Source organism: Coregonus lavaretus, assembly GCF_964263955.1.
Source record: "Coregonus lavaretus genome assembly, chromosome: 14".
NCBI classification, from domain to species: domain Eukaryota; kingdom Metazoa; phylum Chordata; class Actinopteri; order Salmoniformes; family Salmonidae; genus Coregonus; species Coregonus lavaretus.
The window spans coordinates 10,568,799-10,582,777 of record NC_140001.1 but is presented as its reverse complement, the minus strand read 5'-3'; the positions used below and the strand labels follow the sequence as shown (position 1 = coordinate 10,582,777).

Sequence of the window (13,979 nt, the reverse complement as noted above, 5' to 3'; positions counted from 1 at the left end):
TCTCTCTCTCTCTCTCTCCCTCTCTCTCTCTCTCCCTCCTCTCTCTTTCTCCCCCCTCTCTCTCTCTATCTTTCTCCCCTCTCTCTTTCTCATCTCTCGCTCTCTCTCTCCTCTCTCTCTCTCTCGCTCTCTCTTTCTCCTCTCTCTCTTTCTCCCCCTCTCTCGCTCTCTCTCTCCTTCTCTATCTAACTGTCCTCCAGGACCCAGAGAGAAAGAGCTTCATCAACAAGCTGTATGCCATCCAAGACGTGTGCATCAGTGTGCAAAATGCGCTGGATGAAGTGGCCTCCTATGGCGAGAGGATAAAGAAGTGAGTCGTAAGCTTCCTCCTCGGCGCCTGGCCCGCCACTCCAATGCTTCCCGGTGCCAGCGCCCTCACCACCTGCCCGCCTGTCCCTGTCACATCTTGTTCAACCCCGTCGAGCTGGCTGGAAAACACACTCACACACCACGCACACACATACATACAGTGAGGGAAAAAAGTTTTTGATCCCCTGCTGATTTTGTACGTTTGCCCACTGACAAAGAAAGGATCAGTCTATCATTTTAATGGTAGGTTTATTTGAACAGTGAGACAGAATAACAACAAAAAAATCCAGAAAAACGCATGTCAGAAATGTTATGAATTGATTAGCATTTTAATGAGGGAAATAAGTATTTGACCCCTCTGCAAAACATGACTTAGTACTTGGTGGCAAAACCCTTGTTGGCAATCACAGAGGTCAGTCGTTTCTTGTAGTTGGCCACCAGGTTTGACCAGGGATTTTGTTCCACTCCTCTTTGCAGATCTTCTCCAAGTCATTAAGGTTTCGAGGCTGACGTTTGGCAACTCGAACCTTCAGCTCCCTCCACAGATTTTCTATGGGATTAAGGTCTGGAGACTGGCTAGGCCACTCCAGGACCTTAATGTGCTTCTTCTTGTGCCACTCCTTTGTTGCCTTGGCAGTGTGTTTTGGGTCATTGTCATGCTGGAATACCCATCCACGACCAATTTTCAATGCCCTGGCTGAGGGAAGGAGGTTCTCACCCAAGATTTGACGGTACATGGCCCCGTCCATCGTCCCTTTGATGCGGTGAAGTTGTCCTGTCCCCTTAGCATAAAAACACCCCCAAAGCATAATGTTTCCACCTCCATGTTTGACGGTGGGGATGGTGTTCTTGTGGTCATAGGCAGCATTCCTCCTCCTCCAAACATGGCGAGTTGAGTTGATGCCAAAGAACTCGATTTTGGTTTCATCTGACCACAACACTTTCACCCAGTTCTCCTCTGAATCATTTAGATGTTCATTGGCAAACTTCAGACGGGCCTGTATATGTGCTTTCTTGAGCAGGGGGAACTTGCGGGTGCTGCAGGATTTCAGTCCTTCACGGCATAGTGTGTTACCAATTGTTTTCTTGGTGACTATGGTCCCAGCTGCCTTGATATCATTGACAAGATCCTCCCGTGTAGTTCTGGGCTGATTCCTCACCGTTCTCATGATCATTGCAACTCCACAAGGTGAGATCGTACATGGAGCCCCAGGCCGAGGGAGATTGACAGTTATTTTGTGTTTCTTCCATTTGCGAATAATCGCACCAACTGTTGTCACCTTCTCACCAAGCTGCTTGGCGATGGTCTTGTAGCCCATTCCAGCCTTGTGTAGGTCTACAATCTTGTCCCTGACATGCTTGGAGAGCTCTTTGGTCTTGGCCATGGTGGAGAGTTTGGAATCTGATTGATTGATTGCTTCTGTGGACAGGTGTCATTTATACAGGTAACAAGCTGAGATTAGGAGCACTCCCTTTAAGAGTGTGCTCCTAATCTCAGCTCGTTACCTGTATAAAAGACACCTGGGAGCCAGAAATCTTTCTGATTGAGAAGGGGTCAAATACTTTTTTCCCTCATTAAAATGCAAATACATTTATAACATTTTTGACATGTGTTTTTCTGGATTTTTTTGTTGTTATTCTGTCTCTCACTGTTCAAATAAACCTACCATTAAAATTATAGACTGATAATTTCTTTGTCAGAGGGGAAACGTACAAAATCAGCAGGCGATCAAATACTTTTTTCCCTCACTGTACATACACAAAAACACACACTTTAGCTTCTGCTACATTAATTAAACTAACACCCTTGCCTTTCTTGAACTAAGACTTGCACTGGACTTTTCCTACTAGTACTGACTTTGTTGATAGCTACTTTATTGGGTAATCCTATACTTACTATGACTGAGTATATGTGGTTGTCTCACCTTGCTATCTTAAGATGTATGCAATAACTGTAAGTCGCTCTGGATAAGAGTGTCTGCTAAATGACTAAAATGTTGTTGCTTTTTATGCTTTTAAATGCACACACAGGGCCAAGAACAGGCAGTAAAGTTAGTGAAACTCCCTAGTCAGTTTCACTTGGAGGGTCAAGTTGGAGAACTAAAGGATGCATGCTGCCTACGCATAGGTGTATCAAGGTGTTATAATGTTCTAATACAGATCTCCCCTACTCTCTGTACAGCACCTTTAACTGGACAGTGCCTTTCCTAAGCTGGCTGGCCATCGTGGCACTATGTGTGGCCACTGTTCTCATCTACTATATCCCCCTACGCTACATCGTCCTTGCCTGGGGTGAGTGCCTAAAAGAAGCTCCACACTAATGACTACTGCGTTTATGAGACAACAATAGAGCGGTGTAGTACCTTTTATGTAATGTATCCATTATGATGGGCTAGATTGGGGATAGATCATCATTATATCTCCCTTTCTGCAGTATACTAACCCTTTCATGTGGTTTGGTGTCTACTTCCATGCCACAGTTGCTCAGGGACCCAACTCAGTTGTATTTCAGACAAGTGTATTTCAGACAGAGCTGAGCGGAAGGATCTCTTGAGGGGTGGAGAGGGGAGCTCTGGTCTCTAATGGTGTCTGCACTCTGCTTTGAAACACATTAAGTTACCATGAAGGGCTGAAAGAGGGCTGTGATGATACAGAGAGAGAAAAAGAGAGAGAGAGGGAGAGAGAGAGAGAGAGAGAGAGAGAGAGAGAGAGAGAGAGAGAGAGAGAGAGAGAGAGAGAGAGAGAGAGAGAGAGAGAGAGAGAGAGAGAGAGAGAGAGAGAGAGAGAGAGATAGAGAGAGAGAGAGAGAGAGAGAGAGAGAGAGAGAGAGAGAGAGAGAGAGAAGGTGAGCTCTTGTGACCCATGCGCTGAACAGCTCTCCTCCCTCTTTCCCCCGCTCCCTGCAGGGGTGAATAAATTCACCAAGAAGCTCCGTGACCCGTACACCATTGACAACAACGAGCTCTTGGACTTCCTGTCCAGAGTCCCCTCAGATGTACAAGTGGTAGGTGTGATTTCATCCCTCTCTCCCTCCCTCCCTCCCTCCCTCCCTCTCTCCCCTTCTCTCCCCCTCTCTCTCTCACACTTTCTCCTCTCTCCATACCTATGCATTCACTGATTTCGCTTTCTATTGGTGATTTTCACAGTGATTAATATCGACAGCCTTATTCCTAATACATATTAGCAAACCATATATGACCATATTCCAACCATTATGAAGTGTTTTCCTGCTCAATACTTCCTGAATCCACAGAATGAATAAGGATCGTGAGTGAAGGCCTTTATGGGCTGGCTGATTGAATCCATCCAGTAGAGATGCTGTTGTGACTGAGTCATTATAGAGTTAAACCAACAGTTAACCACCCTCACGCGCTTTAGTTCTACATTAACCGTGAGATCAGATTAACGCTGCGGCCGCTGAGTTGGATGGTGGGGTTTGATAAACTCTTAGCTCAAACGCTCTAACGCGCCCAGCCAAGGTGCTGCTGCTGTTTAACTGCAATTAAACGGCAGCTTGTGAAAGTGCTCAGGCTGTGCTGCTGGAAGCAGAGCAGCACAGACACACACTTGAGCCAATCCCCTGCCACATTAGCGCCAACACACTCCCCTTTGATCGCCTGTTGGCCGCCACCCCTTTGATCTTTACAGGGTCGTAATCCTCGGTCCCCAGCCCGCCCCCGTGAGGTTTTACAGTCTTCCATGGCCGTTGTAGCAGCAGGTAGCCCCGACCCAAATGAGGCCAAGGTGGACCTCTGCTGAGGTCCAGCCACCTTGCACACCTGGAGTCGGAGGGGTCGGCAGGTAGGAGGGCTTTACGAGCACCTTAATGAGGGGCGGCTGGTCGGGACAGCCCACGGATGCGCGCACACACACACACACATTCCCCAGCCCACAGACCCTGGAGCTCTTGTTACTGCTTTGCTCCAGAGGTGGAACGCTGAGAGCTCCGTCGCTCTGCTCTCTCCCCTGCGCTGCATCCGGTGGTTGGTTCACCTCATTGCTTGTGTTTCTGGGTCAAAGGGGGCAGCAGGGGCCAGGTCTGGGGAGGCTTCAGGGCCAACCAGGCCTAAATGGAGCGTTCCCTCCCCGGCCTGTGTCCAGCCGGCCAGCTTTGCGGATGAAAAATGAAGTGCTATTTCAGTGTGGCCCCAGTGTGGCCCTCCACACCTCCCGCGCTGTCCCTCTGGTGGCCCTCTCTGAGGCCGGGCCAGGCCCAGCTCAGCGCTCCACATCGTTTGGAGGTACTTTGGAGCAGCCAGGACTGATGGCTTTCTAATGACTTTATATACGAAGGGCAGACAGGCTAGCCCACAGGCCAGCATGCACAGGGCTGTTCTGTGTCTATTCTGTGGAATAACTTTTGTTCTCTCTCTCTCTCTCTCTCTCTCTCTCTCTCTCTCTCTCTCTCTCTCTCTCTCTCTCTCTCTCTCTCTCTCTCTCTCTCTCTCTCTCTCTCTCTCTCTTTCTTTCAATTCATTGCCAAAGCAAGTGAAGTAGATAGTAAACAAAAGTGAAATAAACAATAAATATTAACAGTAAACATTACACTCAGAAGTTTCAAAAGAATAAATGTCATATTATGTATATATACAGTGTTGTAACAATGTGCAAGTAGTTAAAGTACACCAAGATGTATATGGGTTTATTGTTGTATAGCTTCTAACATTTATTTGGTTGTCACGCCCTGACGTATAGAACTCTTGTTAGTTGAGTCAGGGTGTGGAAGTTCTATGTTATTATTTCTATGTTTACGATCTAGGATTTATATTTCTATGCTTGGCCAGGTATGGTTCCCAATCAGATGCAGCTGTCGCTCGTTGTCTCTGATTGGGGATCATACTTTGGTAGCCCAGTTGCCTACTATGTTTGTGGGATCTTGTTCCGTGTTGGCGTATAGCCGGAGGACTTCACGTTACGTTGTTTGTTTTGTTGTATGTTTATTGAGTCAAACATGTTCGCATACCACGCTGCACCTTGGTCTGACCCGTCTCTCAACGATCGTGACATTGGTTTCCTGGTATTTGTATATTTACAGAGACAAAGATTTTGTGTGTATTTTGAGAACAGTGGATCAATCATCATGGTGGCCACCTGAAGTGCTGGGGAGTGGGTGACTGTGGCCGGATGGCTGCCACTCCCTCAGCCCTAGTGAACACTTAACAGTGCACTTTCACTAAAGCTACATGGGCTTAATAAAATGTGCTCTTTAGCTCACAGACACTGTGCCTCTAACAGCACTGGCAACCCTCTTTAAAGACTAGCACAAAGGGAGTGAATTGGTTGAAACCCACAGATAAACCTTGGTGTAAAACCTTTACTTACTACCCAGTTCACGTTTACAGCTGCTCCGTTTTCCTTGATGTTCTTCATAGGCTGTAACCTTAATGGCTGCCTTGTATACTTTCCCCTCTGGATGGCTGGTTGTAATTTTACGGCAGAGTAAGCTACCTTTACGGTCTAGGGGAATCCTTCATGTGCCCTAAACGAGGCCAACAGCCATAATCAACCTAAGTATTCCCAACCTGGTGTCTGGGACAGCTCCGTGTACCAACATGCTTTATGACACCATTAGCCATGTGAGCTGTGGACTGCATAAGTAGGACGATAGCAATTAGCATAGCAAGTGCTCCTTTATAGCCGGCGTAAAGTAGCAGGTTTAAACCCCTCCACAGAAATAGACACGACTCGTCAATGAACTCCAAATGCACACTGGGAACTTGTTTTTTTTTAGACACCCTTGATGTTGAGGATTATGGCTCTGATTGGCTGCAGGTTGAGGACTTCAGAGGTCAGGAGGTCAAAGGCAGGGCGTAGAGGGCTGAACAGGGCTAAAGGGCTGAGACTAGGTGCCAGACACCATCCATCACATCTTCCACTCTGCTCTGCCCCTCCCTCGTCATCTCTGGGACACATTTAAACTTTTCACTTTGAGCAAGCAATTAGTCTCCACTCAGCAGCCTACAAACTTGCTGGGAAAACTTTCCTCTGTGTGTTTTTTTGTCTGTTTGCCTTGCTTTCACCTTGACATGCTTCTTCTCTGTGAAAAGTATACCTGAGTGCTGCTGAATCCCCTGTCTGTGGGTGCCGGTGCGCTAGCTGTTGTTTTTTGGCACCGTTTAATACCCATAATGCTAGGTTATAGGCATCACAAAAGATGAAGCCTGCAGCTACTTTTCTACCCCTGTAGAAACATCATAGTGTAGTATCATTAAAACGCTGTCTCTCTGTCTCCTCTCATTGACTTGTTTATATTTGCCTTTTCCTGCTCCGCTACCTGCCCGCCCAGGCACCTTCAAACCGGAATCCTCTCACTTAACGGCAGGGCGACAGTGAGAAAGAGAGCGATCCGTGCGGAACACCGGATCCCGGGACGCCGCCACCTGACACTGCTAAACGAAACACTCTCTGGAATACGCGGCGCCCCCTCCGCAGTGCACACTTCAGAGGTTGTTTTGTAGTTCGACTGTCAACATGGTGGAGAGGAGGGAAGGTGGCGAGGAGAGAAGAGGAGCGAGGGTGGAGCAGTGCCAGGTCTTTTACCCACTGTCTCCCATAGATGTTAGCTTTGTGCTCTACAATTCTTTCAAACCAAATTGTTACCCTTCTCTCTCCTCTCTCCGTCTCTCTCTTTACTCCTTAGTTTGTATTCCTTGCTCCTCTCCCTCTCCTCTGTTTTGAATTTAACTAGCTCGCCATGTTTTCATGTGCGGGGCGGCGTAGCTTTATTAGGAAGGGTGAGCATGATCACGAGCGAGCGGAGCCGCGAGTGCTGCACGGCGGGGCTGTCACCTGGAAGGTGGAATGGAACGGGTGACGTGTCTCTCTCTGGCAGCTCTTCTGAGAGAGCTCTCTCTTGATCTAGCTATTATTGTTTCTCTCTCTTTCTTTTCTCTTTCTTTTGTTCTATCTGGTTCCCTCCTTTCGTTATGAAAACTCCTGACTTGCAAACTTTTGTTTGTTTAGTTCCCCAGAAGGATTTTGATTTGAATAGCAACAGACTAGCAAATTGCTTAAAAAAAATCGGGAATTGTAGGTGTTTGACTTTGTAGCCATGAAATGCTTTGAAAGGCTGGTCATGGCTCACATCAACACCATCATCCCAGACCCACTGCAATTTGCATACCACCCCAACAGAGCCACAGATGACACAATCTCTATTGCACTCCACACTGCCCTCTCCTACCTGGACAAAAGGAATACCTATGTAAGAATGCTGTTCATTGACTACAGCTCAGCATTCAACACCATAGTCCCCTCTAAGCTCAACACCAAGCTCAGGACCCTGGGACTGAACACCTCCCTCTGCAACTGGATCCTGGACTTCCTGACGGGCCACCCCCAGGTGGTGAGGGTAGGCAACAACACATCCGCCATGCCTACCCTCAACACGGGGGCCCCTCAGGGGTGTCGGCTTAGTCTCCTCCTGCACTCCCTGTTCACCCATGACTGCGAGGCAGCATATGACTCCAACACCACGATGGTGGTAGGACTGATCACCGACGACGATGAGGCAGCCTATAGGGAGGAGGTCAGAGACCTGGCATTGTGGTGCCAGGACAACAACCTCTCTCTCAACGTCAACAAGACAAAGGAGCTGATCGTGGACTACAGGAAACGGAGGGACGTGCACGCCCCCATCCACATCGATGGGGCTGTAGTGGAGCGGGTTGAGAGCTTCAAGTTCCTCAGTGTCCACATCACTAAGGAATTAACATGGTCCACACACACCCACACAGTTGTGAAGAGGGCACGAAATCACCTCTTCTCACTCAGGAGGCTGAAAAGATTTGTCATGGGGCCTCAGATCCTCAGATCCTCAGAGGGTGGTGAGCACGGCCCAGTACATCACTGGGGCCGAGTTCCCTGCAATCCAAGACCTTTACACCAGGCGGTGTCAGAGGAAGGCCCAACAAATTGTTAAATACTCCAGCCACCCAAGTCATAGACTGTTCTCTCTGCTACCACACAGCAAGTGGTACCAATGCACCAAGTCTGGAACCAATAGGATCCTGAACAGCTTCTACCCCCAAGCCATGACTACAAAACAAGACTGCTAAATAACTAAATAAATGCCTATCCAGACTACCTGCATTGACCCTTTTTTGCACTAAGTCTCTTGCGCTGACTCTGCACACACTCTGACATCCCAACACACACATATACGCTCACACTACATATGCCCAGACCCACATATCACGCGCACACATGCATACTGACGTGTAAGGGTTGGTGTGAGGTGTGACCCAGGTGCGGTGCAGGATAGACAGCAGGCAGTAGGCAAGGATGGTGAGACAAGGATCTTTACTAGTGGTCCAAAAGCCAGGATACAAAACAACGGACTATACATGAAAAGCACATAGGTCTCCAAAAAACAGGCTGACAACAAACAATACGAAATAATAACTCTGGCTGGAAAAACACAATGACACAGGTGAAGTGACTAGGCAACAGGATAGATAATAGACAGTAGCAGCAGCGTATGTGGTGAGTGTGAGTGTGAATGTGTGTGTGTGACGTCAGTGTTACAGGAGTGGGTCGCAGTTCCGGAGCGACCCACTAGGTGTCATCCTCCGACAACCATAGGCACCTCCTCACTCACAGTCGGGACTAATTTTCTGCCTATTGGTGTCACCTGTGGCTATCTGATTCACCTGTGTATTTATGCCCTCACTTCCCTGTGTTTCCTTGCTCAGTTTCCTCTGCTAGTTCCTTGATGTCAAGCAGTACGTATCAGTGTCGGATCACGTGATGGAAGTTACAGAGAAGTGTTCTCCCTCTTTACCCCTACCTATATGTACATAGCTATCTCAATTACCTCGTACACCTGCACATCGACTCGGTACTGGTACTCCCTGTATATAACCATGTTATTTTTTACTCTGTTTAGTTATTCGTTATTCTCAGTGTATTTTTTCCTCGTGTAAGTATTTATATTTTTATTTTATATTTTTTATCTTGATCTTTAACTCTGAAAAATACTGAAAAATACCTCTAATTAAGCATTTCACTGTTAGTCTACACCTGTTGTTTATGAAGCATGTGACAAATACATTTTGATTTGATTTGATTTTAACAGGCAGTGATATTACAAGTCCTGTTTGGGATGTGTTGTAGGCTTTTCCCTTTGTCTTCGAAAATATGTCCAATGTTGTATGACAATGGATTGATGGCCTACAGTATATAAACAACAAAACTCAGATCAGGATTGTCTCTGTGCTCCAGAAAGTCTCCTGGCAAAGCACCTATTTAAAGGGAACCTGTCCCACCCCCAGATGTGCATTCACTCACTCACTCTCTCAATCATTCATGAACCCATTCACTCCATCACTCATGGACATGGCATGATCTCAGCCTTACTCGACGGACAGTGGCATCCCGCCAGCCCCCTAAGCTCCCATAATGAAACCCTGACTGACACAGTGCAGCCGTTCATCCCAGCAGCAACAGCAGCAGCACAGATGGGACGGACCTGTATAAAAACCTGGGTCCCCTGGGCTCCTGCTCCAGTGGCTGCTTTAGTTGGCCAGACTAGAAAAGGATCCCAACCCACATGAGAACAGTATCTGTCATCATCCCACTGTTTTGGGGCCGGACTCCTTCTCTTCCCCCGTCTCTCCCCCTGGGTCTGTGCTCATCACCAGGACCAGTACAGATGTACAGAACCACTCCTCTAGTTCTTCCACTCTGCACCTCCTCCACTCTCTCACCCTGTCCATTGACTGAACCGTACTTGTTCAGCTGTAAATTGATCCTATGTTTTGTAAGATGTTTTGCTTGTAGGTCATGGACAGTGTAGCTCTGAATCATCCCCACCTGGTGCTGCTAGTGATGCGAAGAGGAGGAACGTCTCCAGTCACCGATCCCTTTATGGGACATTGGTGGTGACTGCTGTGAATGGGAGTTGAAATAGCGTACAGACAGTGTGTGGTTGACTAGGGGGGGTTAATGCAATGACAGGCTGATGTGTCTGAGATGTTTTGTGTGACAGATTAAGGGTTAGGCACTGCCTGGTGAATTGGCACTGTTAAGCAGCAGGAGACGAATGGGAAAGCAGCTAGCTAGCTCTCAGACAGCCATGATGAGAGATTCTTGTGTTCCGGCCGCAGCGAACAGAGCGACCACACTGGAGAAGGGGAATGCTTAGAGGACGTCAGTCACTTGTCTGGCAAATCTTACAGGGTGTCAGTCAGTGTGGAGTGTAATGTACTTCAGGCTTTCAGGGATCCCGGGGGAGTGTGTGTGTCTCTCAGTGTCTTGCGGGACTGTGTCTCTGTGAGTGAGGGGCTAATAGAGTGACAGCCTTTGGTTTTTGAGGCTAAGCTACTATGATGTGATGCATGAACACCCATTAACCAGTACATTATCCTTTCTCTGCTGCAGATCCCCCACTGGCTCCCTGTCCTCCTCGCAATACACTGAATATACCAAACATTAAGAACACCTTCCTAATATTGAGTTGCAATAAAACATGGGAATGAATAAAAAATAAATGACCCCCCTATATCTCTCTCTCTCTTTCTCTCTGTGTGTTGTAGATATGTATTGGTTAGGTTACCCCTAGATAAAAGCCTCAGCCGGGTCAACAAACCTTTATCCCTGGTCCCCAGCCCTCCCCTTCTCCCTGTCTCCTCTCCTTCCCCCTCTCCCTGCCTCATCTCCTTCCCCCTCTCCCTCTCTCCTCTCCCTCCCTCCTCTCCTTCCCCCTCTCCTTCCCTCCTCTCCTCCCCCTCTCCCTCTATCCTCTCCTTCTCCCTCTCCTGCCCCATCTCCCTTCCTCCACTCTGTCTTCTACCAGGTTAAGTCATCTCTGGAGCCCTCAGAACATTCAGGCTGGTTCAGACCGGATTCGGTTTGGTGATCCATGAGTGACAGATCCTCTCTCTTGGTGGATCTTGAAGTCACCCATCTTTCCGGTGTCCGTTAATTATGGTGGATTTGAGAGAGAAGGTTACACAATGCCTGGATTAAAGGACCGCTTTCAGCCAGCGCGCTGCAGCCAACTCTGAGAGTGAGGGAGAGCGAGAGAGAGAGAGAGAGTGGGGAAGAGAGAGAGATGGGGGGTGTTGAGAGAGAGAAAGGGAAAGCGGATTAACATGAAGTCTTCATCATGGATGGAGAATATAAACATGGGAGAAAATCTCCAACATGGCCTTTCTGACTACAGGTATTTTTGGACACACCGTGACCATAGACTGTAAAAAATATGGACCAAGCCATCAATGATGTCACCCCATTGTTTCATATGAGAATGCTTAGTGGCGCATTTGAAGATCAGAAAGTGTCATTTCAGTGTGTCACCATCTTGCTAAATGGAAGAGTTTTTGGAAACATCGCATGCGCAGTTTGAGCTACTCTAGGAAGTGACATGGCATGCTAGCTCGGTGCTGCCCCCACTGATTGAATGCCAACCAAGGTACTGCATGCTGCCATTAGCAACTAAAATATCATTTTAACTTTGTCTGTGTGTGATTTTAACGTGATTCCAGGATATACATCTGGTGTAATAGAATCAATTATTGGTACCATGTTAGTGTTTGATGTTTTTTTATATATCCAAGAATATTGACCACGAAGATCGCCATTTCACTATAATTGGGGATCCTGTTTTCTGGAAACAATGCCTGCAGTACCGTGGTCGGCCTTCAACTTGAAATCGTTCTCCCCTGGCTGTGACACACAAAGGTCTGGTTTATTTAGTGTGGTTCAGAGATCGGTGTGTTACGACTGTCTGATCCCTTGTTCTGTTAGAGAACTCTGCATAAGGAGAAAATAATTAATTGTGTTTATTGTAATGGAGGTTGTGTTGGCCTCAATCTGACTGTGTTCTTCAACAGACTTGTACAGTACTAAACGTACTGTGGATTTCAAGCCTAGGCATGGTAATACAGTTTGCATTGCGTATCACAGTGTTTCATAGACGGAGCAACACAACACACTGCTACAATGCAGCTGGAGCCCTAGCCGCGGCTTGTTAAGGGTTAACCTGTGTTTCCTGTATAGCCTCCATGGCTCTGTACGTTCTCCAAGCTTTCCCATGAACCCTTGCCTTGCTCTGTTTGTTTGTGTGCTTCCTTCCCCCAGGCCACTGTTCCACACAGCTGGACGGATGGACGGACACACTGAGTCTTCCCAGGGGTCTCACTGACTCTATCCACCCCAGCATCCTTCGCTTTCCCCATCTGACCGCCCACTCTCTCTCTCTCTCTCTCTCCCTCTCTCTGTGTGTGTGTATGTGTGTTTTAACAGGTGCAGTACCGAGAGCTGAAACTGGATCCCAGTCATAGTCCAAATAAAAGAAAGAAAAACAACCCGGGGTAACTGGCTTTGCCCGCCCACTGAATCTACCCTCCCTCACCCGCCCGACGCCAAGGAGCAGAGAAACACTGGTCTGAACCAGCTGAACTCTCTCTCTCTATCTCTCTTTCTCTCTCTTCTACTGACTTTGAATATACATGTACAGGCTCCCGAAGTGTAATTATCATAGTACAAAGAGACAACGAGAACAATCTTAAATTATTATGAATTTAGAGATGAGTGTGGATGAAATAGTGGACTATTTCAGACCCAGGTGTTTACTGAACCAGTCTGACAGATGTCCAAGTCATGCTGTCCTCGTAATGTTCAACTATGAGTGTCACAGTTATGAGTTCATTCAATTAAGGCTTCAGACATTTCTCCATAATAGCCCCAGTAGGAACATATAATTTAACCATCCCAAAGCTACTTACTAGGGCTGGCAATTACCAGGGACCTCACGATACAATATTATCACGATGCTTAGTGTGTTCAGAAAGTATTCACACCCCTTTACTTTTTCCACATTTTGTTGTGTTACAACCTGAATTTAAAATGGATTACAGTGGGGGGAAAAAGTATTTAGTCAGCCACCAATTGTGCAAGTTCTCCTACTTAAAAAGATGAGAGAGGCCTGTAATTTTCATCATAGGTACACGTAAACTATGACAGACAAATTGAGAGAAAAAATTCCAGAAAATCACATTGTAGGATTTTTAATGAATTTATTTGCAAATTATGGTGGAAAATAAGTATTTGGTCACCTACAAACAAGCAAGATTTCTGGCTCTCACAGACCTGTAACTTCTTCTTTAAGAGGCTCCTCTGTCCTCCACTCGTTACCTGTATTAATGGCACCTGTTTGAACTTGTTATCAGTATAAAAGACACCTGTCCACAACCTCAAACAGTCACACTCCAAACTCCACTATGGCCAAGACCAATGAGCTGTCAAAGGACACCAGAAACAAAATTGTAGACCTGCACCAGGCTGGGAAGACTGAATCTGCAATAGGTAAGCAGCTTGGTTTGAAGAAATCAACTGTGGGAGCAATTATTAGGAAATGGAAGACATACAAGACCACTGATAATCTCCCTCGATCTGGGGCTCCACGCAAGATCTTACCCCGTGGGGTCAAAATGATCACAAGAACGGTGAGCAAAAATCCCAGAACCACACGGGGGGACCTAGTGAATGACCTGCAGAGAGCTGGGACCAATGTAACAAAGCCTACCATCAGTAACACACTACGCCGCCAGGGACTCAAATCCTGCAGTGCCAGACGTGTCCCCCTGCTTAAGCCAGTACATGTCCAGGCCCGTCTGAAGTTTGCTAGAGTGCATTTGGATGATCCAGAAGAGGATTGGGAGAATGTC

The 13,979-nt window shown here is 47.1% G+C and overlaps 1 protein-coding gene across 1 annotated transcript in view; it reads left to right on the top strand.

The window, feature by feature from the left end:
• The window catches only part of mctp1a (multiple C2 domains, transmembrane 1a), a gene marked incomplete at both ends in the record, with an annotated part of 244,232 nt that extends 231,605 nt beyond the window's left edge, over window positions 1-12,627 (top strand). The window contains 4 exons of the mRNA XM_084176157.1: window positions 201-310; window positions 2,492-2,601; window positions 3,216-3,313; window positions 12,556-12,627. Coding sequence (XP_084032283.1) covers window positions 201-310; window positions 2,492-2,601; window positions 3,216-3,313; window positions 12,556-12,627 — 390 coding nt within the window. The remainder of the gene's footprint in view (window positions 1-200; window positions 311-2,491; window positions 2,602-3,215; window positions 3,314-12,555) is intronic.
• Window positions 12,628-13,979: the final 1,352 nt, after the last annotated feature.